We start from the raw sequence: 27979 nt of genomic DNA, 5'->3' as shown, positions 1-27979 counted from the left end.
CAACAGCTATCTACCCCAAAAACATAAATCATAACACTCAGTTTTATCAAGATGGCAGAGGAAAAAAGCACAAAAAGGTCAATCTGAGATACAATTTAGACTCATATGTCTTTTCCCTCTCAAGGTTTATGGAGCACCTCTCTAAAATAGAAATTACAGATTCAGAGAATATACTTTTAAAATAATAATTTCCATCAGCTGAGATGAACTCAGGCAGCAAATCTATGTGGCCACTAAGAGTTGAAATTGATGACACAGTGAATCAATCAAGAACAATTTAATAGAATGCAGCAGTAATAGAATGTAAAAAGTTGGTAAACTGTTACAGAACTTTAGGCCAGCTAAGATGTATGGATTTGCCAAATATATAAACTTGCTACTATAGTCACAAATAGCATAGGACATGTAGATATTAACATACTACAAACAACTTTTGCTCAGTTCCAGCAATGCCTTTGTATCCTCTGTGTATGTTTATGTATGCATCTATATAGAGCACTCTTAGAAAATGAAAATTACAGGGGAGATACAGTCCAGTGCTGTATTTGGAAATGACCCTCTCCCACACATACAAAAGACATCTAAGTAAACGTGATAAAGTGCTTCTGGGAGGTCTTATGGGAGAAATATCCGCAGTGTGGTTTCAAATTAATACTGGTAGTCCTTGCTTATCACTTACTCAGTTAGCCACTTGAAGTGGCACAGAAAAAGGAGATTGCAAATGAAAGTTGTGGCCATTGCAGCATCCCCATACTCAGGGCTTTTTTTGTCGTAGAATGCTCAGAACGAAGTTCCGGCACCTTTTTTGGATGGAACCTTGTAGGGTAGTCAAGGCAGGTTGTATGACATGTGTGAGTTCCGGCACCTTTTTCTTTTACAAAAAAAGCACTGCCCATACTCAATATGATTTAAGATTCGGCTGCTTTGTAACCAGTGCACATTTACAACTATTGCAGAGTTCTGCGCTCATGTGATTGCCGTTTACAACCTTCACAGCCAGTTCCTGACAATCAAAGTCAATGGGGAAGCCAGCAGGTAGTTACACTTGATCATGTGACATCATGCTTCATGGCTGCAGCTGGAAATGCTATGATTAGTTAGTATGGTCATGTGATGTTTCACTTTACAATCACATTGCTTAGTGACAGAGTTGTTGGCACCAACTATGGTCGTTAAGTGGGGACCACCTGTCTACCTTTGCGAAAGTAGTCAGTTTGTGCTAGCAATCATTTATCAAAATTCCACCCATATACCTCAAGTTCTTTTCAGATGCAAAAGCTTTAATTGATTTATAAGAGGAAGATATCAAATAATGAATTAGAGATTCTACACAATATTTATTTTTACTGTTTAGTTTCCCTTTCAATTGCTGTGCTTGCATTAAATTTCCACAGGAAAATATTCTAGTTTATATGAGCTTTATAAAATAGAAGAGGCCCATTATTCTTTCTCACAATCAGCAGTTTTGAAAAGTATTCAAAATAAATAGGTTGAACCCAATTATATTAAATATAACTATGCTGCAGGTTTATTTCCACAATTTTACTTCAGTATTTTACTTCCTAAAAAAAAGCATGCTTGCTTTTTATTAGCACGATTATCCATGATTTATAATCTGCAAGTCTTTCTCAAAACTCTTAAAGGATTTCAAGTGGGTATGATCCCTTTTGTTAAAAAAGAAGGCATATTATGATAGAGGTGTAGTTATTAGTTATGGGGAAAATCCAGAATGAGACAGTAATAAGCAGAATAGGTATTTCTGCCAGCTGAGGAGCAGCAAATTAAGCGGGAGGATTTATTGTACAGCATTCCCTGCTAGACATTTTTCCATTTCAGTTCCTTCCAAACTATTTTCAAACTATTTTATCTCTTGCTCAACACCATAGCCTTCTGAAGTTTCTATATACACCAGTGTGTCAACCCCCCCTCCCCCAAAAGAAGCATCTCTGCTGATCAAAGAGGGTCAAATCCATTAACCCCTTTTTTTCCAGATGCTAGTTTAAGCCATGCTGCTTTTCATGAACCAGAAGAGTCCTGGGGCCACCACAATGTCTCCCGCCGCCCAATTTTTATTATTATAATCATCCCATTTCTCGAAGAGTCTCATTTCCAACAAACAATTATATTGGGATCATTCTCTAATCTTTCATCCAATTCCCGATAGCTCATTCCTAGAGAGAAATAAAAGAAATAATCATGAAAGAACATTAGTATAATTCCATTGCTTAGGCAAAATAAGGAAACTGATTTATATTTCCCAAGTAATCCAAAGATTGTGCTGCCTTTACAACTGTTTGCTATACTGTTACTATTTACTTTTAAAAAATATTATTTTGTTTCTGCATTGTTATCTATCAATAAGTTACTATGTGTTGTGAGTAGATGAATACAGGAAATATGATTCCTTACCTGTTTTACAACAAATCTCATCATAGCTATGGCAGCCAGTGTATAGTCGAGCTGGATGACTTCTTTCATCCCGAGCTATTTTTACAGGATATTTCTGGAGCCGCCGAATAAGACCCTTCATCAAACCAAACTGGATGAGTTTTCTAAACAAGAGAAGAATATGCTCAGAGAAAGAGGCTGAAATATTTAACAGCAATAGTATTTAGACTTATATACCACTTCATAAGGGATGCGGTGGCTCAGTGGGTTAGGATGCTGAGCCTGTTGATCAGAAGGTCGGCAGTTTGGCGGGTCGAATCCCGAGTGCCGCGTAACAGAGTGAGCGCCTGTTACTTGTCCCAGCTTCTGCCAACCTAGCAGTTCGAAAGCATGTAAAAATACAAGTAGAAAAATAGGGACCACTACGGTGGGAAGGTAACAGCGTTCTGTGCGCCTTTGGCGTCTAGTCATGCCGGCCACATGACCACAGAGACGTCCTCGGACAAGCGCTGGCTCTTTGGCTTTGAAACAGATGAGCACCGGCCCCTAGAGTCGAAAACGACTAGCACACATGTGCAGGGGAACTTTACCTTTACCTTTACCACTTCATAGGGATTTATAGCCCTCTCTAAGCAGTTTACAGAATCAGCCTATTGCCCCCAACAATCTAGTCAACCCTTGAGCCACTCAGAATTGAACTCCTTGAGTGAGCAGTGAGAGAGCCTGCACTCTAACCACTGCGCCACCATGGCTCTTAAGACTCTGTGTAGTGCAGGGGTGTCAAACTGCTGGCCCGTGGGCCGGTTGCATCATGCGGAGGCCGTGCCCACCCCAGCTCTGGCAATGCAAAAAAAAAGTCACAATATGTCGCAACACGTCACGTGATGTGGCGAGTTTGACACCTGTGGTGCTAAAAACAATTTTGAGATCAGCAGGAATGTTATTACATGTATTACTGGTACAGAAACCTGTTTTGTAAAACTACAGTTGTTTTTGACTGGTTTTTTTTTCTGTACCGCACCACAGATTGTTATTAGTCCTTGTTCACACATGCGTGGAAAACTTTGATATAAATATCAAAAGAGATGTGAGAATAAAAGAACCTTTTCCATCAGGAAATGAGTAATGAGTATTTAATGAGTAGAAATAATTATATGGAGAGGAAATTGCTCAAAGGACCCTTTAAGATCAACCAACAGGCACACAATTATCAAATTTCTACCTGCCACAATTGACAGACAGTATTTGATATACATAGGGACGTGGTGGCTCAGTGGGTTAGGACGCTGAGCTTGTCGATCAGAAGGTCGGCAGTTTGGCGGGTCGAATCCCGAGTGCCGCGTAGCAGAGTGAGCGCCTATTACTCGTCCCAGCTTCTACCCACCTAGCAGTTCGAAAGCACGTAAAAATGCAAGTAGAAAAATAGGGACCACTCCGGTGGGAAGGTAACAGCGTTCCGTGCGCCTTTGGCGTCTAGTCATGCCGGCCACATGACCACGGAGACGTCCTCGGACAAGCGCTGGCTCTTCGGCTATGAAACGGAGATGAGCACCAGCCCCTAGAGTCGGAAACGACTAGCACGCATGTGCGGGGGAACCTTTACCTTTACCTTTTATTTGATATACATGTTACATGTTTAATAGGCCCTGACACAAACAGATCATGGCAATTATTTCTCCTTCCAGACATCCTCAGGTTTCTAAGTTTTTTTTAGAACAAATGAATGCTTTGCCCATTAATACTAAAAGAGAAGTCTGAACATGTACGCAACAAGAATGTTGTTTTATGTGAATAAGTAATGCTATTGCTACTAATCAAATAGCCAGACTCTTCTTACACACAGGTTTACTGAAAAAAATAGGATAGCAAACAAATTAAGAGAAGGAATTTCATATTTTGATTTAGCCCATTATTATGTGATCTGGCAGCTGCGAGAAAGAAAAGGATGTGTTTGTTCTGGAAATATATATCCATTTTAAGGAAGCTGACCTGTGGCTGTTTCTACCTGTCTTGATAGAGCCCTAGGAATTGTAGTTTGATGAATATGCTCTCTTACAGATCTCAAGCAAAGTTCTCGGCTTTGTAGATGAGACAACAGTGATTAGATTCAAATCATTTTAGCCTTGAATTGCTCTATGCGGCATATAGCTGAGTCATTGGTTTTCTGAAGGGAGGGGAAGCTTCCCTACCTTTCATCCACTCTCTGGAGTTGGAGGGTATAGCGGCAAATAAGGTCTCGAACAGTTGTCCCAGGGCTCAGTCCACAGTAGAGCTGGAAAACATCTCTCAAACTGGCTCGCTTGTGCCCTATAGAAAATAGTCAAGAGAACAAAATTGGGAAAGCTATTTGATGAAGATGATGGCTACCATCAAAATTAAAGATGAAGTAAGAACAGCATTCAAAATTACAATGTGGATTGCATTTAGGACTAAAAATAACATTGCAAGGCTGGATGCAAATTGATCTATACTGCCAAATATAGGCGATGAAAGTGCTGGGGTCACTGACAATGCCAGCAATTGTTATGAGATTTTTATTCTGGATTGAAAGTCAGCCAAAAGCAAATGAATTCATTTTATCTGCTATAAATTATTCATACGACTACTTATGTCGTGAAATGATTGTTTTATGGAAATATATGTTACAATAGCTTAGTAAATAGCTTATATTAATAACCTTTGATTTTAACAGGAAAAATGTCAGCAGGCTTGGTAAGTGTGAGGACAAGGACCAATTTTATAGTAGTTCCTCTGGATGAGGCGGAAAATACACACTTTCCTGAAACTAAGTCCAACTCAACTCACAAGGATGTAGTTTGAACAGATACAAACAAGACTGCACTTTCAGCCATCCATGCTTCTTTACCTGGTTTTGTGACATATGAGAGACAGTCATCTTGCAGGCATTTATCATCCACTAGGTCCTGAACTTTAGGAGTTGTGCAATAGACATTTGAGTACTGTGGGAGGGGGAAAAAAAGAGATTCCAGTCAATAGTGGCAGAGTTGCACCATTTTAGTTACTGCTGGAATTCTCACTAATTACTCATCAAAAGCATTCCAACAGACTGTATAGTAGCATATAATAATATGACATGAAATAATGGTATCAAGTAGCAGTATAGGATAGTATGCCAATCAATAGTAACAATTAACAAACTTTTGCTTCTAGGCTACAGAACATTCCCACTGAGATCACAGAACTTCTGTACTGCAACCTAAAATTTGGAACTCTAGAATACACAGGCTTTTTTGTGACGAAGGGGCAGATCACTCTGAGCTGTTATTTGGGAGTTCTCTGCTACCATCATCTCCTATGCAGTTTCAGCCTTGCTGGGCTCTTGTCAGCAGAACAAAAGCCGGGAGGTGGGTTCTTCCCTATCCCTACTCCTGTTAAAAAGCAGTAGGCTCCCCTTCATCTGAAAGTAATTAACTGACACAGAATAAGGGCTGGGAAGGTCTGGCACATAGAAAAAATAGGGTGTACCTTTGCCCTTTTCTGATGCTCAAAAGACCTTGGTATAGGAAGGTGGAGCTCCAAAGTCAGTTTTCTCTTCTAACATCAGCAATATCTCTGTGGGGTAGGTTAGAAGAGTGAATTCCTATAGCTTCTAAGACACCTTTCTTGGCACCTCAAGATAGTAACTGAACTCTTAACGTTCTTGGCAATTAGCATACATATTCTTTCCATTTACAGTTGAGGTTTTTTTTCCTAAGATGTACTTTGGATATACTGTTTTCAAATATCGGAGACTTCTCATTTCATTAACATCTATCAGGTTTTTAAGCCTCAAAATATCCTGTATGACAACTAGGGTTCCTCTTTTTGTTTAAAATGGGGCTAGATAATCTCAAATTTTCTGTTTTGAGGTTTCACTAAAGCCTAGTCGAAAAAGATGCAGGAGCTGAAGAAGACGAGATAGACACTTTTTCCTGTGATAAGGTAACAGAAAATAAATGTACATTTTATGTATATCGTCTTATTTCTCATCAGATTATTATGAGCTAAAGCAGGAAGGGATTATTGGAGAAACAATTGCTCTATTAGGGTGTGAGTTCTATTCCTTAACACAGGGGTGTCAAACTGCCGGCCCATGGGCCAGATGCGTCACGCCAAAACCACTCCACCCCATTGCTGGCAATGGGAAAAAAGTCACAATACGTTGCGACACGTCACATGATGAGTTTGACACCCTTGCCTTAATTAACAACTATATTCTTTGATAGATGACCCACACTTACAAAGCACCATTTGATCATGCATAATCATGCAAATATATCAACTTGATATTTTATCATCTCAATTCATATTGTGTGTACGTTCTACTCACCTGAAGTATTGAAACAAGTGTGACTACACTGTAGTATCTAATAATAAAAAGAAAAACCATTAGAAAGTAACAAACATGGAAAACTATATGCATATTATATGAAAAAGAAAAATACAGGAGAAAGTAATAAATTATAGAGAAACCAGTATCACTGGTGACTGGATGTGTCATATTAATTCAAAGATAACCCCACCTTCCAAATGGATTGACAGAAAATGAAGCGTATACAAATACTGTGCAATGGCTAGGTTCCCCAAACTCTTAACCTAGAATTATCAAATCCACTGACATGGATTGTGGTGGGACAGAAATTGGATCAAGAAGTTAAAAAAAATAATTCTAGCAGAAACCAGATTCTTCCATGATTTCATGCATAAATATATGCGTTATGTTTATGAGCAGATGGGCATATGTATTTATACACTTTCTAGAAGTTAATCTTCAAAAAAAGGGCTGGATTGGGAGAGGCCAGAAAGATCTTAATCAAACTGTGTGCTTTTGAATCCATATTGACTACTGGTAACTGCCTGGACAAATCCCCACACTTTTCCTGGCAAGATTTCAGAAGTGGGTTGTCATTACTTTCTTTTGGGGGCTGAGAAAGAATGACTAGCCCAAGGTCACCTACCTGTCTTTATTCCTTAGCTGAGACTAGAACTCAGTCTCCTGGTTTCGATTCTGGCACCTTAACTACCACCAAACTAGCTCAATATTAATCCAAGCAATAACCTCTAACTGCAAATTAATTGTTTATAAAATATCTTATTTAAAAAAATTAAATAATTTCCATTTATATAAACCATTCTCATTAATACACAAATGCAAAAATATACCAGTATATATACTCCCAATATCTGCATGAGAAAACATAGTTCCCTTCCTCATTCCAACAGAAAAAAAAGACAAAAAATGAATTAAGATGTTGAAAAGAGAAGGGAACAGAAAGAGAGGACAAACAAGGGAAAACAGTGGACTGCACACCAAAAAAACAAAAGAAAAATCCTATTTCTACTTTACGAAAGTTAAATTCAGATAAATAGCTGCAGCTGCTCAAAGTATCTCCATCCACGATTTCTGGCCATTTCTGCTTCTTGCTTAACTAATAAATGTCAGATGACACGCCCACTTCCCCAATTTATAGTACATGGAGAAAAACTCTTCCATATCCTATGGAAATGTTATTAGAAAGATGATTAAAGTTGCAGAATTAGAGTAAAGAAAGAGCCTTAATGTATGATTTTTTAAACTATGGTCAAAACAGTATCAAACGAATACACAAGAAAAAATCTGCAGCCATCAAAAAAGAATCAGAACCTAATATAAAGAGGATCTTAAAGAGTGCTTGCTGGAATGTTATATGTTACATTATGTTACATCATGTCACAATAATGTAATGTAAAGCACTCTTTCTTTCCTGTAATCAATCCCAGTAGTTTTTTCTTTTGTGCACCTAGCACTTACAAAAGGTTTTGGACAGCAATTCGAACCAAATTGAGTTCCACATCTGCTTCAGCTGATATTTTCTGAACATGACGAAATCCATCAATATATGGCAGGATCTAATGTGAGAGGATGTATACAATGAATGTAAGGTTAAAGATCCATAAATATAAACAATTTTTTCCTCATAAATTAAACCAGAAAGACAAAATAAGATGAGAAAATGTCCATATAAAAGAACATTTGATTTCAGTGGAAGCATGTCTTAAGCCAGGGGTGTCATTATGTGGTTGCGTTATTTGGAGGCCACGCCCACCCCAGCTCCGGCAATGCAAAAAAAGTTGCGATACGTCGCAACACGTCATGTGACGCGGTGAGTTTGACACCTGTGTCTTAAGCCCTTTCACTTGTTTATCAAATGTATGTAGCTGCCCACCTCATGCAATAAAATAATAAATAAATAAATAAATAAATAAATAAATAAATAAATAAATGTAACTGTTGCATTGAACTATAAACTGAATGGCAGAGGCAAGTAAGGTCTGATGCCAATACTTTACTAATTGCTTACTTGATCAGAATTATCAATTCTGGTGTGAATATCAGCTTTCCAGGGTTTTAAAAAATTATTTATTTTCTATAGCCACCCATCTCAATCAATGATTCTGGGAGGCTTACAATTAAATATATATATTACATTTAAAGCAATAAAAGCATTTTAAAACTCTAAATAAAATACTCTAAAACATCCAAAATAAATACAGCTGCTCAAATACGTGGGCAATTAATTATAAAGCCAGGAAATTGGGCCCTTAGCACATTCAGCACTGTAGGCTCAGGAACACAGCCTGATGTTTAGAGTTTGTTTGAAGTGCTAACAGGTTTGGAACCATTCTAATCTCTGAGGAGAGGATTTTCCACAGAGCAGGTGTTACTGCAGTTTGACTGATGGGATCTGCAGTATGCCCAATCCCCAAGATTGAATGAGAACAGACTCTTGGAAAAAGGTGGTCCCTCAGGTAACCCAGACACAAGCCATGTAGGGCTTTAAAGGTGACAATTAACACCTTGAACTGAACCTGGAAACACACTGGTAACCAATGTAGCTCATGCAGAAGTGGTGCTACATGTACCAATATCTGGCACCATTTACTACCTGCACAGCCATTTTCTTTTGTGTAGTGGAAACTGCAGGCTTTCAACAGCTTTTATCAGAATGACAAACGCAGCATTTTAGCATTGTCCCAGGAGCCCTAGCCTCCTTGAATGCGTAATGTTATGATGCATACAGAAAGTGGGCAAAGATTATACTGCATTGCCATAGTGCTGCTTGCCTCACTTTGACATTTCTCTCCCTTTGACCTATGCAAGCACTTTTGTGCTGAACAGATGAAGATCTTAGCAAATGCATAGTTTTAGAGAAGGAATGTGTGCAAATTCATATCTGTATCCACTTACTTCACTTGAGTTTAACTCATGTGCACACAAATAACAACATAGATTCAAGTAAATTTCAATTTCAATTAACCTGCCATTGATAACTAAAATACAGGTAGTCTTTGCTTAACAACCGGTCATTTTATGACCAATTATGATGGATCTCAAAAAATATACTTATGACCCATCCTTGAAGTTACTTTCCTGCATCCCAATGCAGTCACCTGATCACAATTCAGCTGCTTGGAAATTGGTTTGCTTTTAAGATCACCTGCAGCAGCCTGTGGACATGTGACCATGATTTACAACCTTTTTTGCCACTTATAAAGTTCATGGCATCCTGTCACCTCTCTTAAAAACTCTATTCTGATGAATAATATTGAATATGCAATTAAATAAATACAGCAGTATTAAGACCACAAAACTGCAATCTGAATCTCAAAGCAAGGAAACATTTAGCTAGAACCCATTTCAATACAGTGGAGACAGGCTGAATAAATTCATACATATTCAAAATTTAATCCCTTTAATCGCTCAGGAGATTAATTCGTGGTGGATCTGGTGGAGGAAAATTGCAGGCAAATTCTCCCTCTAATGTTGATATTATCATGAAATCCATGAGTGGGACTATTTCAAGCTAATTTTTTGCACTAACCTGTTGAGTAGTGAGGTCCCACTGAGAATTTAAAAAGTCATCTTTATCCTGGGTGAAGACAGGAACATCATATTCTTGTACAATGGGGGGATCTGGACGTTGCTCAATCACTTTCAGGTGAATGGTGTTTGATTCATCTATGAAAAGGGGTAATGCTTAACTCATTGCAAGATTATAGTATCACAACAGGCCTGCTGGAATTGAAATACATCGGACAACAAAAATAGGCCCTGCTTTACAGGGCATAATTGGACTGGGAGTGCAGTGGGAGTGCTCATATTACAACCACGATTAAGTTTTAATGTTGAATGTACAGCAATTTTCAAACCAGTGGGTAATCAGATAACCCAAGTGAATGACAGTCCAAACCAATAGGATAGTGTTACAGTATAGCCTACTCACCTTATTGTCTTACAGCATGTTGCACTTAGTACTAGAGAATATTCAAATTATGCAAAAACCCCAACGACAATTAGTGTTATTTCCTTAAGCATGTCAATTTATAAGAGCCATAGTTAGGGAGAAGGGCGGTATACAAATCAAATCAAATAAATAAATAAAATTAATTAATAAATTATATGTATATTTGTAAAGAATAGTAAGAACTTCCTTCAAAGGACCAACATCCAACTCTTCTTGGTACTTTGTGGATCCTTGATCTAAACAGTGGTTGTGGTTGAGAACTGTGGAGGTACTAGGCTGGAGAAGACTGCTTCGGGAAATGACATCTCCCTTCCCATCCAACAAATAAATAGAAACTACAGTGTACTGTATGCTCAAGAAAATCAGTACAGAATTTCACTTATCACTTTTTCCAGCTGTTGAGCAAAATCATATTCTTATCTACTTTACCTTTTCATATTGAGAGATATAGATATGAAGAAGGCAGCACTAAATAATAAGTGTCCATATTTCTAAAAGTGCTGCATGGTCTTATCTGCCCAAGACTCACTAGCCTGAATTTTAATATACTCTGTTCCAAAATATATTTTGTAACAATATGCTTGGTGAAAATACCAATAGGCAGAGTGCATTTGCCAGTAGCATTCAGTTCTTCAAGTAGGATGGTCATGATGGGTATCAGTTTTTGCTTGCTCTCATCATTGGAAATGAAACCACTTTCAAGCTAGGAAAAATGGAAATAAAGTATAATAAAATATAATAAAAAAATCTGTACACACATGAGAGCAGAAATGAAGGATACCATATTTAGGCTATTTCTAACCTCCAGAGTAGTAAGGTAACCTGCCAATTTTTTCACAATCGGTTCCAGTGCACAGGTCTTAGCTCTAGCATCACAAACAAAGCCAAGGTTGAAGTGCAAGGCATTCCGGGTGTATTTCTTATGTTCAATGCAAACTGGGCAACCAATCAGCTTTTTCTCCATAGCCGTACTGGATTTTTGTGGAGCAGGGGAGAGAAGAGAAAGAGAACAATTATCTTTCCAGCACCCAAAATACTGAGTAATTGTATTTTTTCATCAAGTAAGGCTTTTCTTACAGTACTCCTGCATAATACTCACACTGTGATAAGCTTATTTTGGAGTTCGGGTTTGGTGATGATGTATACTTGCACTGTATCAAACAACTCTCGGGAAATAAAATCCTCTGGTACCTGCAGGAACAAGACAGAACTGCAAATAATTAATAGACAAATGAATTAATAAATAATGATCTTGACTTTTAGGACAACACCATTTTAATGCTACGGCAACATGTATTTCAAACAAAGGTAGAAAAACACTTTATTGACCACTGCAAAAATAAAATGCACAATCAGAAATAAAAATAGACAAGCCGAGGCAAAATAAGCTCTGATACACTTTATGAAGGACATCCTAACAAAAGGTGGTCCCCCATGAATGGCAAGTACTATGTTTTCCTTGGTCTTGGTTTCAACTTCAGTCAAAAATAGTAAAGAGCAAATCTAAAATCTTGGACCACTGATGCCTATCAGAGCAGAAAATAACAAACAAGACAGGTAGCTTTTGCACAACTGACCTGATATGTTATTTTAGGTCCCAGTGTTGGGTGGAATTCACTGAAAAATATACACTCAATTCTGCTGCTGATTTCCATTGTTGTAACTGAAAAAGATGAATACACAGAAATGAATGGAAAGCTACTTTTGGGGAAATTTTTTTTTGAAGTATCACTCTTTATTTTTTTTAATCCAGTTTCAAGGCCATATGACTCTCTGATGACTATAGGTGGTTTACAAATAAAAAAATAAAAAATAAATTGAGGCTAACTGGAAGGACAAATACTCAGCTATAACCAAACATCAACTAAAGGAGACTCCAAAACCACTCTATCCCAAGGTCCGAAAGAACAACCTGGTTTTAAATAATTTGCTGAACATTGTAATAAGGGTGGGAGATTACATGTAATCAGATTACATCTCATCTGCCCCAAGACAATATCCAGATCTAATTATGCACCATGCTCATGATGATTTGGGACAGATCTATGCTTGTCATGGTGGCTCAACATCATTGATATTCTCTGAACTGACATATGCTCCAAGCCTGCTGACTCACATCTAACAAAAGCTTTATGACAAGAACAAAGCTGTATTAGAAAGATGGAGAAAGGAGACCATTGAACAAGGCATAATGTTACAGGACGATATTGCTGAAGAATGCGATCTGCCGTATACTACTTGGAGAACCCTGAATAGGTTGAGGGTTGGAGTGTCTAAGGTAAGAGCAATATGCTTACGTGAAGGCTTTTAGCGAAAAACAACATGCTGTGTGAATGTGGAGAAACACAGAGCTGGCCCATCTGCTTCTGGGTCAGATAGTACCAAAAGCATGTACCAATAATAACTTATTTTTGCCTAACAACAAAACCAAGAAGGTGACTTCATTCTGGCAGTCTAAAGTTTGATCTAGACATGGAAAAAGAAGAACATCACCAGCTGGTAAATTGATATCCCAAGAACTTGTAGCCTTAGGATCTCAGTTACCAGCTTAGTAATGAAATCCAGCAGCTCAGCCATGAGATGCTGTACAACACAGAGGGCAGTGCAACAGCAACAATTACATGTGTTCCTGGGAAGCCAACTTCAAACCAGGGAGGGATTCACTTAGTGACCCACAATGCTTGCTTAACAAGGGCAGCAGAGTATACCAAGATTGCCATTGCTAAGCAATGCAGTCACATGATATTTCACTTTACAACTGCATCACTTAGTGACCGAGATTCTAGTCTCAATTACCACAAAAAGGAGAATGGAGCAGACTCACAGTCACAGCCAGCATCTGTGATGCCGGAGGGAACCCAACTGGCCTTAGCCAGCAATTGAAGAAATTGCCCTATTTTTATATGGAACAAATTCCACAAAAGTAGGTTAACCCTGATTAGGTTAATCTTACCTCCTGCACTGAATATGTAACCTGAGTACTAAGCTTACATTCTGCATAAGTTTAGCTTATCACTGGAAGACTAGCACAACTACCACAATAAATGAATTATTTTACTAGTGTAACTACAATAAATCAGGATGTGTTGTCTGTGATTTATATACAATCTTGTAGAAACCAGAACTCTGCTGAATTATTCTTATTCATTTAAGACTAAATGAGTCACAGATCAAACTGTTAAGATCTGAGAGTCACCCCTAGTCAGAAAGAGCAGAGGGAGTAATCAGTGCATTTTGTGAAATGCAATTCAGAAACTGTTGTGTTGAGCAACATAGAAGGTAGCCCCTAGCATTCTCACTCTTTGGTTCCCACTGCATAGGAATACTATAAATACTGTACTATAAAAAATATCTACAAACAGCCGCTCTGTTTCCAAAGACCCATATTTTCCAAAAGAGGGCAGGACAATATCCCATGATAGCAGTAAATATATGTCTACCCACTCTATTCATCATGTTGAGAATGGCTTTGTACTGTACTTAGCAATCTTCTAAATTGGCTGAAAACAGGTGCCCTATCTATCACTAGAACCTCTCTGCTAATCTTACCACTTACGTGTGCACAAATTTCTAAACTACAGTACTCGGAGATTAATCTACCACAGTCCATCAGTTTATTCAATGTTTTTCAGACTTGGCAACTTTCAAAAGTGTGGACTTCAACTCCCGGAAATTTGAGGAGTTGAAGTCCATCATGCATCTTAAATTGCCAAATTGCAAATCACTACTTTAGTTCATTAACTACAAGCCAGTCCGCACTTCCTTAAATATAACCAACTCCAACCATTCTGGCGGAGAGCATTTGTCTTTTTAAGAGCTGACGGAAAAGGCGTAGTGGAAGAAACCTAGAGATCAAACACTATGCTTGCCTTTAATCAATGATCAAACTGCCTATATGAAATTAAAGGGTATTATTGCTCAAGAAAGGCCTATTTAATGCCCAGTCCCCTGAATTAATAGAAAGCTATCGAGACTTGGGTTCACGTAAGCTCCTAAAACCCCCCGCCAGATCGCGTCCCTACGGAAGGAAAGCATCGGGAGCCTTCGCACGCTCTCTTCCTCTCTCTCTTTCAGGTAGCCAAAGACCAGCCCACAGGCTCTGCACCTACCTCCTACGGAAGAGCACGGGCAAAGCACGCATGTGCAAGGCTAACTCCAACCGGGCGAGCGAAAGAGCTTGGGAAAAACAGCGCTCTCAGAGCGCATGCGTCTTGGTGGCCCCGAAGAAAAGACCCTTCCTGCAGATTTCCGCGCGCCAACGTGCTCGCCGACCTTGCCCGCTGGTAACAATACAGTTCTAAAGCTAAGGCAAGAATGGTAGGTACGAACGTGCAGCGCTGGTCACGTGTCGCGCAGTTAGCTGTATTCGGGAGGGTTTTCCCCGCTTGATGGACAGCGCGGCTCAGCCTCTCAGACGCAGAGACGAGCCGCCAGGTAGGAGGAACACATAACAAACTGGGTAGACTTGCCCAATGAAAAGGCATCAGATACTTCCTCGGCTTCTACCAGAGTTGGTGCTCCTTTGCTATGCTACCGTTCTCGGCGGAGGTGAGTTCCTTGGACTCTCTCTCCCCGTCCCCCGTCCCCCGTCCCCCAGGCGGTTGGATGGAGCTGGGAGAGGGATGCTTTTCTGAAAGCCTCGTGGCGGTGGGCGGATTAGGACAGATCTCCCGAAGGGGATGGGATCTGCCTGGGGTTTCCAGGGCTTGAAATGCTTTTGTGGAACAGCAGCCCGGGAATTCACGCTTCTCATCCTGGCAAAAAGAAACCTAGATACAGTCCTTGATTGGCGGAGGCATCTCTCCACATCTCTTGCACTACAGACCTTATCGCCTATTGCAATGCAAGGTGTGGGGGTGGGCAAAGCTGAGGTAGGGAACGGCTTCTTTATCCGAGGAGAATGTGTGTCGTGACGCTGTCAAGTCAGGTTAGGGGGAAGATCGGCACATTCTCTGCCTCTCCCCGAAATGATTCTTGAAACTGTGTATCACCGTTTGGGTCGGAGTCCTGAGCGCTGTGTGTCTCTTTAGATAGGTTAGCTTCTCATGTTTCCTTCCTTTCTTCCAGCAGCCACCTCCACTTTCGATTGTGCCCGTAAAATACGCGGTGCAGAATCAAAGTGCAGGCTGCCCCCGTCTTTTTTTCCAAAATCCTCAGAGGGAGTCTTGCCTTGCCACTGAAATAAAGAAAAGGAAGGCTGTGACGTCTGTCTCTGCCTTAATGCTATATTCAGTGCTTTTTTTTGTAAAAGAAAAAGGTGACGGAACTCACACAGGTCATACAACCCGCCTTGCCTACCCTACAAGATTCCATCAAAAAAAGGTGCCGGAACTCCGTTCTGAGCGTTCTATGAGAAAAAAAGCCCTGGCTGTATTACAGAGAACAGAACAGCCTAGGCTAAAAGAGGGTAGTGTTATTTGTGGTTCAGCATCTTCTAGGAAGCCAGCCAATAAGCTAGTACATTAAGGTAAAGGTAAAGGTAAAGGTAAAGGTTCCCCCGCACAATCATGCTAGTCGTTTCCGACTCTAGGGGCCGGTGCTCATCTCCGTTTCAAAGCTGAAGAGCCAGCGCTTGTCCGAGGACATCTCCGTGGTCATGTGGCCGGCATGACTAGACGCCAAAGGCGCACGGAACGCTGTTACCTTCCCACCGGAGTGGTCCCTATTTTTCTACTTGCATTTTTACGTGCTTTCGAACTGCTAGGTGGGCAGAAGCTGGGACGAGTAACAGGCGCTCACTCTGTTACGCGGCACTCGGGATTCGACCCGCCAAACTGCCGACCTTCTGATCGACAAGCTCAGAGTCCTAACCCACTGAGCCACCGCGTCCCTAGTACATTAAACTATATGTTTTATTTGTTAGGCATACCTCAATGAAGTATCATATGAAAGTCTGTTGTTAGGGTCAACCTGCCTTAAGATCAGCCAAATTTCTTGGTTTCAGTCTCATTTTTTTTTAATCCCATGGTTTTATTTAATTAAAGTTGTATCACTATAGATTCATCTTCTTACAAAGCTTGGAGTTTAATTCTCCACTCGGGATATTTTCATTTATTATGACATCTCCATAGGTAAAGCAAATTTGTGGCAAATTGAACCACTGATTGGTTCAAAATTGGGAAAGGAGTCCGGCAAGGCTGTATACTGTCACCCTGCCTATTTAACTTATATCAGAGCACATCATGAGAAAGGCAGGGCTAGATGAATCTAAAGTTGGAATTAAGATTGCTGGGAGAAATATCAACAACCTAAGATATGCAGATGATACCACTCTAATGGCAGAAAGTGAAGAGATACTAAAGAGCCTCTTGTTGCGAGTGAAGAAGGAGAGTGCAAAACATGGGTTGAAAGTTAACATTAAGAAAACCAAGATCATGGCATCCGGCCCTCTCAATTCCTGGTAAATAGATTGGGAAGAAATGGAGGTAGTGACCGATTTTATTTTCCTGGGCTCCAAGATCACCGCAGATGGGGACTGCAGGGAAGAAATTAAAAGATGCTTGCTCCTGGGGAGGAAAGCCATGGCAAATCTACACAGCACACTAAAAAGCAGAGACATCACCCTGCCAACGAAAGTGCGTATTGTCAAGGCTACGGTCTTCCCAGTTGCAATGTATGGCTGTGAAAGTTGGACCATAAGAAAGGCCTGGAGGAACGTTGTCCATGGGGTCGCAATGGGTCGGACACGACTTCTCAGCTAACAACAACATTGTAAATTTATGATTCCAAAGTAGCCTTAACTATTACAGGGTATCTAGAACTGTAATGTTCAGTTAGCAACAAGTTTCCGCTATGAAAATTTGTAAGAAACTCGTGCATGTATGATTACATATTTAAATTGCTTACCTATTCCTTCAGGTGTAAACAATTTAATGGATGGATTTTGCAATGCCAGAAAAGGTCTCAGGATGATACACACTTGGTTAGTCTTAGGCAAATTAACATCACCTAACAACAGTAAATATGAACAGAAGGAAAATTATTTTCATGTTTATATTTATATAAAATTTGGTGAATAGATCGGTAATACAGCTTGCAACCTGTGTAGTGCATAAAAATTAATCTACTGGCATTTTCCATTGGTGCTTATGACTGAACAATTGTTCAAGAGTTTCAAATGTTTGCCGTCTACTTTTATGCTGCTCAGAGGACTGAAGATGGGCAGCATGATAGATGTGAACATGAGCCCTGCTGTGTTCAACCTGGATACATATTCATAGCATATGATTGAGATGCATTTCCATGGACACTTGTAGTAAAGGTTGAATGTAATACTGCAGACTGTTCTTCAAGAAATCATAATTTCCTAGTGAAACAAAACAGTAATGTTTTAAATGTTTAGGCTCCTGTAGGGATAGCTCTGGTGGTGTACTAGCAGTGAAATGTACATTGTTATGCTAGAACAGGGGTCAGCAACCTGAAACAGTGAAAGAGCCACTCGGAACCGGTTCCCTCACAAAAGGAAAAACTGGGAGCCACAAAAATTGTGTGCGCATGCGCGTACATGCACACATGCGCAGAACAGGGTTTGACTGAAGAGTGGAGCCAAGGTGAGATATGCACCTACCCTGCATATTTGAATTGATTGGTTGAACTTTTTTAGTCCCACTTTTTTTTTGGGGGGGACTACACATAGAGAAGACTGGGAGCCGCAGGAGATGGCTGAAAGAGCCACATGCGGCTCCGGAGCCACGGGTTGCAGACCTGTGTGCTAGAAGTATAGAATGAAATTTTCTGGCTTATGATTCATAGAAAAAGGTGCTGCACAACATTTTGTTTTGAAAAGGCCCCAGAAAGGAATATCTGCGTGCCTGCATGACTGTTGAGTTCAGTTTGAAGAGGTAGATATTTTGCTTCCTACACATAGAACAAAAGTGATTAATGGCTATGTTCACATGATCCCTGCTGAACCACAAAGTAACCAACCATATTTTAGCTTACTGTGATTTGTTGACACTGGTTTTTAAAATTAAACTATGGTTAAATTAATCACAAGGAAGCCTATTGGGGCTTACCTATCTCTATGTATCAACCATGGCTGTGTGCTTTCCTTCTTTTGCTTGTCTGCATTGGTTTGTGGTCTAGTACAAATCCCTGTTGGGTGTTTCCCATACTTCTGAATGTCAGTTGAAGTTGACAGCGGCTTGCTGTACTTGCATAATGCAATACTGATACTATCTCCCCTTGAATCTAAATAATGGAGCTAGATCAGCATTAGTGGTGTATTTAGGCTTCCTTCAGGCATTTAGGTTTAGTTTGAGTGCTGTGTGTTTAGTCGGTTTGCTTCCTAGAGGGAACAAAACCCTCTTAATCTGAAGCCCACCCTAAATTAAAGTTTAGAAAACCTTTCCCCAACAACAAAAAAATTCCATCCAACCCTCAAAAGTCAGCATATGCTTATTGCACATAAAATGAGAACAGGAAAAAGGAGAGGGAGAAATGATATTAAATATTTGGAATTATAACATTTTATGATATGAAATTACATTAAGTCTAAAAATATTTAAAACTTAATTTCCTTTCTGGCAGAATCCCAGTTTTGATGGGAAATCCATGTTGAAAATGCTCTGCTTTGACAGCCTAGGATTTTATTTAGTTATATTTGAGGACTAAAGATTATTCTTGGGTTTTCCAATGCTTTTATTTTGCTCCTTTTTAATATAATCTCTTTACGTTTTTCACACAGGATTATTGACAGAAGCATGAGGAGCCTGAAGATTTTTTTGTTTAAAAACAATACTGCTTGAATTTTCCCTCACTTTGATGTTCTGAGGCATTTGATAGGTTTTGGACATAAACACGGAAAATCAATAATTAGTGGACAGTGGAAGGCCAACATCTTATTCATTTTCCAGAAGACATGGCTCTGACAGTTGAAACAGAACCTCAGATTTACCACTCTCTCAGGACTGTATTTGGTGCAGCTGCACACCTGGTTTCTCTTGGATTCACCATAGTTGTGGTGGTGCTCACCAGACCTGGATCAAGTAAGTAAAGAGCAATGGGAGGACCATGCTGTGTTATTTCCCCAATAGTACTTGAAACATGGACAGGAATGCTTAAGACCTACTGTACAGTATAGATCGTCCTGCTGGATGATGACTTTAGCTAGTAGGTTAAGGCTGGGCACAGGGGGATGGAGGGGAGGAAGAGAGAGGGCAGGTTGAAAGTGAGTCAATAGCCTCCCTAGTTGAGTTAGACTTGGACCTTGGCAATTCTAGTCACCCATTTTCACCAACACCCCACTCTGGATTTTCCAATCTCAACTGTACTGTTATATATAATTAAAACAATTAGCGGAGTGCAGAGGTAAGGTGTTGCACCTGAGCGAGTTAGATTCAATTCCCACTCAGTTATGAAGTTCTCTTGATAAATTTTGGCCAATCAGCCCCACTTACCTTATAGGATCATAGCTGTAGATACAGCATTGGGAAAGACCCCATTCATAAATGCTCCATTGTGTTCTTAGAGAAAAAAGTTACATTTGTATGCAATCCTGGTGACTGGACAAGTCTGCAGTTTGCTTGGCAAGATATGCAGAAGTGGCTTGCAATTGTCTTCCTAGGAAAAAGAGAGACTGGTCCAAGGTCACCTAGCTGGCTTCATACCTAAAATACCTAGTAGTCATGGTTTCCCAATTTCTCACCATAGGGATTCTTAATATATAATCATCTGTGATTATGATTGGACTGCATCCATACTGCATTGCCTGTGCTGAGTTTGGTCGGTGTGTGTAGCATTTGCTTTTGTTTTATTGACTACAGACTGAGCTTCATCCCACTAAGTTCATCCATTCATTGCATTGTCTTCTCCAATCCAGTTATAATTCTGTACCTTCTGCGAGGAAAAGGTAATCAATTTCTTTTAGTGAAAGGAAGGTGACAATGAAATAAGAGTCTTGGACGCAAAGACTTAACATGGATTAATGTCCATTTTCCATGGTGAATAAAGAATTTTGAGAATATACATAATTTTTCAGGCTGTATCCCATCTTTATTATTTTCATAAATAACTCAATGTAGAGGACATATGCAACACACCTCCCTTCTTCTATTTTCCCTGCAACAACCACTGTGAAGTGAATTGACGTGCGAAAATAGCTGGCCCAACGTTACCCAGTTGGCTCTCATGGATAAGGCAGGACTACAACTCATGACTTACTGGTTTCCAGCTTTGTATCTTAATCACTAGACAAAAGTGGCTAACATTTAATTCTGAAAATGTATGTTGTGTTACCTTACCGTGAATATTATGTAGTATAAAGTTTGATGAATTAACATTTTTTAAAAAATACTTCATTATACATCTGTTTCCTTCTTTTAACTCTCCAAAACAATCCTGTTACTCTTGGAATTTAAACAATTGGTTTTAGGTTTCACTAGGTTGTCACTTTTTTAATGGTGGGGATGGACATGTTTTATTTTTTCCTCAACCTCAAGAGATTATTAAATTCATATTTGAAAGAACCTCAAAATTACTTATTTCACAAAAAACTAGTGAGCTTCCAATGCTGGCATATTTAGTATTATTTTACTTGTAGTTTCTCAGTCAATATGAATCTAATACTTCACAATCTGTGGACATGTCAGGTCTTCTGTCTTTCTACCCTTAAAAATACCCAGTCTAAAAACAGGATGAAAATTATCCCTAATTAGCTTCCAGATTTTGGTGGCATCTCCCAAATGCAGTATCAGCATAGTCATAGTAGCTATGATATACAGTAAACCTTGGATTGGATTATATCACACCAGAGTATTATTTTAAGACTTCAACAAATGAATAGAATGTATGGAGCATACATTATCTTTTCAGCCATGATTAGCCAGCAGAGATTGATTTTGCTCTCATTCCTTTCCAGGTCTGTTCTCCTGGCATCCTTTCTTAATGTCTCTTGCGGTAAGCCAGACAAATGAGATTATGTTTTCTTGATTTTTTTATCTCACATTTATTGTTTTTATAAATAACTCAAGGTAGTAGATATAAATAACGCTCCTTCCTTCTACTATTGGCTATCGTTTCTCAAATAACTAACTATGCAGGTAATCCTTGACCTATGACCACAATGTAGCCTGCCCATTACAGTTGAGAGAGTGCCTTGCTTGGTTACCTCCACCCCCTGCAGTTGTTAAAATGACTGTGTGGGTCAGAACACAAAGTGGCTGAGGGATGGAAGATGCTGGAAGGCCTAGCACAGACTCAGGCCCACCTGTCCTGGGCTTCCTATGAAACACTTCAGGCTTCCCACCCCTTGGGATCTCCAGAGCCCTTGGGCCTGTTTCTCCCTCCCCACACTGGTTCACCACAGGGCTTTGGGCTCCTGCCCATTCCCCATCACCTAGTTAGCTTCTGAAGCTCTCTAGACCTGTGTACATCACATTGGGGAAGGAGGGCATATCACGCCATCCCTCAGCGTTCCTGGGCCATGTGGCCATGTGACAGATGCAGCTGCCATTTTAGTGCAGCCACAATGTGGATTGCTTTGTTGCTGAGCTGTGTTGCCTAGCAACCCAGTTCCTTGTGGCCGCACTGAAATGGCAGCTGCTTCTGGGGATGCAGCCGTGTGGCCCAGTAACAGAATGATCCATTATGCTTCCCTAACATGATCTGTGCAATGCTGTAGAAAGCCCTGGCACTTTCTGCAACACTGCATAGACCACGTTAAGGAAACAGAACAAACTGCTTCATTGCTAGGCTGTGTGGCACGATCCCAGAAGTGACGGCCATTTTACGATCAACCCCTGGAATCCTAGAAGAGGCCATTTTATGAATGGCAATTCAATATGGCCTCTTGGAAGATGTGCCCCAACAACAAAATGTCTTGCTATGCTTCCCTAACTCAAGCTCTGGAGCTCCTTGAAAGCTAAGTGATGAGAAAGAGGATGTGGGCCCTGGTGGAATGGAAAGCAAGTCCAAGTCCTGTGGGGACCCGCAGGGGGTGGGGAATAGGGAAACAGGCAGGAGGGCACTGCAGCATCACCGTGGTTGTTCATAAGGATTAATGACTTCAGGATCACTGCAGCAGCGATAACTTCAGGACCAGGTCATAAGTAGCCTTCTTTGGGGGTGGGGTGTCTGCTGTAACTTTGAACAGCTGCTAGGTGACCATAATTTGAGGACTACCTGTACAACCTTATCTTTTATAACAAGTTCAATTTGCTGGCTCTTCATGCAAAAAGGCAGAATATTTTGTTGCACATAATAGGCGCAGGTGTGTATTCTTTACTATGGAAGTTGGGGAAAGATAGCATAACACATCTGCTGCCCTGGTTCAAGATGGTTCTCTATACCATCTTTCCAAATCTATATTTTTTTTCTTTTGTAGAATTTCATTTTAAAAGTTACCGGTAAGTATCATCTTGACTAGAGCCCCCCACATTGACAAATTAGTGTCTCATTAAATATCTGATGGTTTCCCAAATTTTCACATGAAGTATTCTTAAATATTTTTTGCAGCTGATGTTTATGTGGGTAATCCTTATGTCTTTTTCTGTCTTCCCTTTTCCCAGTTTTCCTTCCTCATGACAGAGGCCCTGCTGACTTACTCTCCAGAGAGCAGCCTGCTCCGGTCCTTCTCCCGCAAGGCCAAGGTCCGCTTCCACTGGGCTTTACAGCTGCTAGCTCTTATCTGTGCATTGCTGGGATTTGCCATTATCAGCTATAACAAGTACCTCAATGGGAAAGAGCACTTTGTCACCTGGCACGGCCAGACTGGCTTGCTGACAGTGGTATATGCTAGCCTGCAGTGCATGGGTGGGCTTGCCCTGCTCTATCCCAAGCTGATGAAGAACTGGACCCTGAGCAAACTGAAACTGTACCATGCCACATCAGGGCTTATTGGGTATCTACTTGGTTGTGCCAGCTTGATGCTGGGCATGTGTTCCCTGTGGTTTTCTACAACTGTGACTGGAATCTCCTGGTATCTAATTATGCTGTGCCCTATTCTCACCAGTTTGGTTATCATGAACCAAGTGAGCAATGCCTATCTCTACCGTAAAAGAATCCAGCCTTGAAAACAGTCTTAAAACAAGACATCTGTGTGTGATCGCAGAAGCATTTCTGCATTATCTGGAAGGAATCCATAATTCTGTACAGGAATACTGGAACACAAGAATCTCTTTATCTGCCTCTAACTTTGTATGGATTTTTTTTATCGCTTCATTTTTCCCCCATAGCATAGATACCTATGCTGTTGAACCAAATTTGCTGCAGTCCCGTTGCTGCAACTATAATAATAATTAGTATTGTTGAAGAGTCCAACCATGCCCTACTGGTGCTCCCTCACCCCGAAATGAAATCAGTAGATATATTATGGTTTAAATTATTCTTGATCTGGCCATGTACATTTACGCTTGTAAATCTAACTTGCTATATATATTTTTTTTAATACTCATGCTCTATTCTAAGGCCCAGGCATTTTTAACCTTCCTCTTTGAAAGATGGCTTTTATTCAATGTGTTCGGTTTTTGTTTGCAGTGATGGTCAATTCTTCCTCTTTTTTTAAAGTCACATACTATGTGAAGGTACAGCATATCCAGCTATATTAGCTAAATCGTGTGTGCTGTTCAAGGGCTAATAATATCTTTTAAATTTTTTTAAAAAAGTAGAATTGCTTTGTGCAGATGAAAAATGTGAAGAAACTTCAAAAAATGAACATTCCTTCACCTGTTGTTTTTATTACTCAAGCATATCTGTCCTGTTCCCAAATACTGTCATCCCCTGTAAGATAGAGACAACTCTTCAGCATAAAAGGTATCACTTAAAACCAATGTCCCTCCATTCTCTAGATACATTGAGATTATTGTAACTCTATTCCCAACCAATATTCTGACTTTCTGCTCTGTAGTTAAAAGATGCAAAGTTATAAAAAGGCACTTTAATTTAAAGCAGAAAACATGAACATATATTCCTGGATCACTACCAGAATTTAAACTATAGTCAGCCATTTCTGTAGGTTGCATGTTATTAGCCTTGGTTTAATGGCATAATAGGAATGTTAGCAGAGCATAATAGTGAATCGCTTATTTTGCTAACTCTCTAATACCTTTTCAAAAGATGTGTCCCCCAAAAGCATATGGTATCCTTATCCAGGAGCAAATAACCCATGACAACTATTCTTGTTGTGGTCATCTATAATTGTAAATAGAATTGGGAAGGAAAAATCTAAGGTGGTGTTTCCCAACTTTAATATTTTAAGATGTGTGGACTTCAACTCCCAGAATACACCAGCTGGGAATGCTGGCTAGGGCATTCTGGGACTTGAATCCCCACATCTTAAAATGACTAGGGTTGGAAACACTAGTCTAAGGGCAAGGAAGTAAGCACAAACTATTTTTTAGAAAGATGAGGAAATGCAGAGTGAAGAATACTATTTTAGCCTTATTATTATAAAAAAATGTTGAGGCCCCCCCAGAGTTTTGCATAACTTTCACAATGCACATCTGACTCTCTTTCTCTACCAATAGTTAATAGTACCTAATTTTCTCCTGCTTGGTAGCTCCTGTCATTACCTTATAATCCCTTGTATTTTTCTCTAACCTTCAGTCAACTTTTCCTGTACTTCCTTGCTATTTACTATTATAAAGGCTGAACACTGATTCTTAAAAATATACATTTTTACTCAGAAGAAAATTCACTTGGTTTATATATGCAGATGAAGATCTAATAAGGCTTATCCCACATGCAAAGAAGAGACATGGCAAAAATTCAAGGGGCCATGCATCCAAAGAGATGTGCAAAAGATTGGGAAATAGCCAGAACTGTTTGTTTCAATCTCTCTCAACACTTTATGATGCAGCTTCAGGGGTGATCTTGTGTAAGATGAGTTGAATCTGTCCCTTGGCAGTATGCATTGAATTTAGAGGTGATTCACTGTTACCCCACAGCTTTGGCAGCTATGAAGTTTCAAAGCATAGTGGCTAAGTTAAAACTAAATTACAGTGTGATTGGTTTTTGTTTTTGACAAGGTTATGTTAATTATACCATTATGGTATCTTTATGAACCAGGCCACCATAGTTTATTCAACAAATTATGGTTAAAAGAAACCAAAATTTAGCAGAATGGATGAACCTATCCCATAGCACTAGCATAATGGCTAACAAAGTGTGCTGTTTCAGGTTACTGATAATCCAGTGGCATTGTAATAATGAAATATTAATTCCTTTTTAAACCACAAAAGGTAAGAATAAGTAACTCTCCTCTTGAGTTTCCACAATATTTAACTCCTGAACTTCCTTCTCATACTGTATTATATAGTCTCCTGTTCCCTAAAGTGAGGTCTTACAGCAAAATGATGATAGCTTGGAGTGATAGAAACTAGTCCCAAAACTGAACAGGAAACTAGTTGGACAATCTGTCACAAGTGACTGTAAACCTCATCTTTTAGACTTGTAAGGGGAAAAAAGGCTTCTTATCCTTGCTCTGTAAATCAGGCAAAGTATACTTTTGACCCAAACTTTTCAACAATTGAGTAGTAAAGAATAACAGTACTAGACAGTGTGATCCTGCAGTTACAGACAGAAATGCATAGGCTTGATTGGCAAGAAAATCCTGTCATTTCTCCAGACTTGAAGTTGTTTCATATGCACAGTTCTTTCACAAAAATGAGATATATCATGCAAGCAGAGCTTGAGAAAAGCTCATATGTGATTAAATAAATGTGCATAATCAGCATTTTCATTTATCTTTAATTCTTACATCAAAGCACTTCCGAGGCATGCTGAGATTCCTAAAGAACTTAGAAAAGCTTTTTCCTTTGCTTTCTGAGATGGGGAACAATCCTAATTGCTTATTTTTTTATCTTGGCTATCAGCAACAATTTACCTACTATAATGGGGTTTGACAAACATTACATTAATGTTAAAACATTTTCGGTAACCATAGTTCCTGCTTATGTTACTTCCAGGAGCTCCTTAAATATATCTTTGTTTTCTACTATTGAGAAGGGATAACACCTGCCTTCCAAAGAGGGAGAAAAGAAGAGTGATCACAGAAAAGTTTAATGGGGAAATAATATTGTGTCACAGATGAACTATTAGTACTGATGTATTTAAAGACACTCATGTTGCAGTCAATGAAACAGACTAACTCAAGTCTGACAGTTTTCAGAGACATGGCCACAGGTAATTTTAGTTACAATGTAAGCTTTGATTGCATTCCCCCCCTCCTATTTTTAAAAATTAATTCAGTTCTCTTATTACAAAGGCAGGAACAAAGATTGATGATCTTGTTAAGATCTTACCACCTGGCATTGTGTAATGAGTATGAGATATGCTCTTCAATCAGTACCTAAATGTCTATATTTCCAGTGGTACATAGTTTAGATATCTGTTGCTGCTCCTTGTGTTCCGACATATATTTTATCATACAGTATTATAGTTAAAAAAACATACATTAGGCTTAAAAAGTTTGTATTTGCACTGAAAGCATAGGGAAGATTAATTCCTCCAAAGATAACATCAATGAATAGTTTATAACTGGTTCTAATACTACTTATTTGCCCAGTGTTTATCTATTAAACTGGTCAAGTAATGAATGCTGCCTTGATAAGAGGGAACATAGGTAATATTTGTAATCTGAAAACATCAAAAACAAAATATATGCCACCAAACTATGTAGCAAATAAACCTACCACTGAAACTTGGGGGTAGGGAAAAGAAGCTTGTACTTATAAGTGCTTTAAATAAAGATTTTTTTTAAAATGCAGCAACTATGACGTACTGCCATCATGTTTGTTTTTCCTTCCGTCAGATAGATTTTGGATTGTTCAATGATACAGAAGTCGTTGGAATGATAGCTTTAGATTTTGTGAAAGCGTAACAACTTCAGATATTTCTATTATCCTTATTCCCTATTAAATTTCTGCTTGTGTTTCAGAGGAACATTACTCATTATGGCCGCAATATTTTAAGAATAGTCATTTTCAGGTCACTGTGCAATAATTTAACATAGTAGCCAAATTAGCTATGACTAGAATTAGAATCTGTTCATCAGAGCCTGTGTATGAATTCACATATCAACTCCTGATGTTCATTTGAATTATAAGCAGAAGCAGAGCTGCCAGCTATCAAGAATTTTCTATTTGACTACAATATATAAAAATACTGTATATGTTTTATACTGACGTCTTCAATTAACAAAGTCTTACTTCACACCATGGCTTAGTATTTTAAAACCAGTGAACCTTATCCAATGTCTTCATCTATATATACTGCTCTGTTCCTGCTGACATCTCTGGAATATCGTCTTCTCCTGTCCTGATATCTGGTTTCATTAACAGTTTAAGTAACTCAGTAAACTAAATGTTGAT

At 39.3% G+C, this 27979-nt stretch overlaps 2 protein-coding genes across 8 annotated transcripts; one reads left to right on the top strand and one right to left on the bottom strand.

Annotated features, from left to right (window-relative positions):
- Positions 1-897: 897 nt before the first annotated feature.
- On the bottom strand, positions 898-15008 carry NPRL2 (NPR2 like, GATOR1 complex subunit). Of its 2 annotated transcripts, none has more exons than XM_083357012.1 (12): positions 14783-15008; positions 12251-12336; positions 11773-11864; positions 11476-11644; positions 11268-11376; positions 10251-10387; positions 8180-8277; positions 6719-6755; positions 5255-5348; positions 4578-4695; positions 2410-2552; positions 898-2171 (listed from the first exon to the last, which is right to left on the bottom strand). In XM_083357012.1, exons 2-12 carry the CDS (start codon positions 12326-12328, stop codon positions 2104-2106), a joined length of 1143 nt encoding a protein of 380 aa, XP_083213138.1. In that variant the 5' UTR covers positions 12329-12336; positions 14783-15008; the 3' UTR covers positions 898-2103. The 2 variants fall into 2 exon arrangements, with proteins under 2 accessions (XP_083213138.1, XP_083213139.1); XM_083357013.1 differs by having other exon boundaries at positions 11773-11883; positions 14783-14922.
- CYB561D2 (cytochrome b561 family member D2) lies at positions 14897-27859 on the top strand. 6 transcript variants are annotated; one of them, XM_083357018.1, is made up of 5 exons: positions 14897-14990; positions 19360-19660; positions 20438-20523; positions 21532-21569; positions 23180-27859. In XM_083357018.1, the coding sequence occupies exons 4-5, from the start codon at positions 21558-21560 to the stop codon at positions 23681-23683; spliced, it is 516 nt and encodes a 171-aa protein (XP_083213144.1). In that variant the 5' UTR covers positions 14897-14990; positions 19360-19660; positions 20438-20523; positions 21532-21557; the 3' UTR covers positions 23684-27859. The 6 variants fall into 6 exon arrangements, with proteins under 6 accessions (XP_083213144.1, XP_083213142.1, XP_083213141.1 ...); XM_083357016.1 differs by having other exon boundaries at positions 20438-20614; XM_083357015.1 differs by lacking the exon at positions 20438-20523.
- Positions 27860-27979: the final 120 nt, after the last annotated feature.

The sequence above is a fragment of the Vipera ursinii genome, assembly GCF_947247035.1.
Source record: "Vipera ursinii genome assembly, chromosome: 2".
In the NCBI taxonomy this organism is placed as follows: domain Eukaryota; kingdom Metazoa; phylum Chordata; class Lepidosauria; order Squamata; family Viperidae; genus Vipera; species Vipera ursinii.
This window is presented reverse-complemented; position numbering and strand designations above follow the sequence as displayed.

What these genes read in the sequence shown, in the direction of transcription:
- NPRL2 (XM_083357012.1), bottom strand. Translation starts at nt 12,328, where the DNA reads ATGGAAATCAGCAGCAGAATTGAGTGTATATTTTTCAGTGAATTCCAC. An exon ending in GACCTAAAATAACATATCAG is followed by an intron (nt 11,865 to 12,250) that starts GTCAGTTGTGCA and finishes TTGTTCCTGCAG; the next exon opens with GTACCAGAGGATTTTATTTC. An exon ending in GGGACCTCACTACTCAACAG is followed by an intron (nt 8,278 to 10,250) that starts GTTAGTGCAAAA and finishes CTCTCACATTAG; the next exon opens with ATCCTGCCATATATTGATGG.
- CYB561D2 (XM_083357015.1), top strand. Translation starts at nt 19,534, where the DNA reads ATGGCTCTGACAGTTGAAACAGAACCTCAGATTTACCACTCTCTCAGG. An exon ending in GCTCACCAGACCTGGATCAA is followed by an intron (nt 19,661 to 21,531) that starts GTAAGTAAAGAG and finishes ATTCCTTTCCAG; the next exon opens with GTCTGTTCTCCTGGCATCCT. An exon ending in CTTTCTTAATGTCTCTTGCG is followed by an intron (nt 21,570 to 23,179) that starts GTAAGCCAGACA and finishes CCCTTTTCCCAG; the next exon opens with TTTTCCTTCCTCATGACAGA.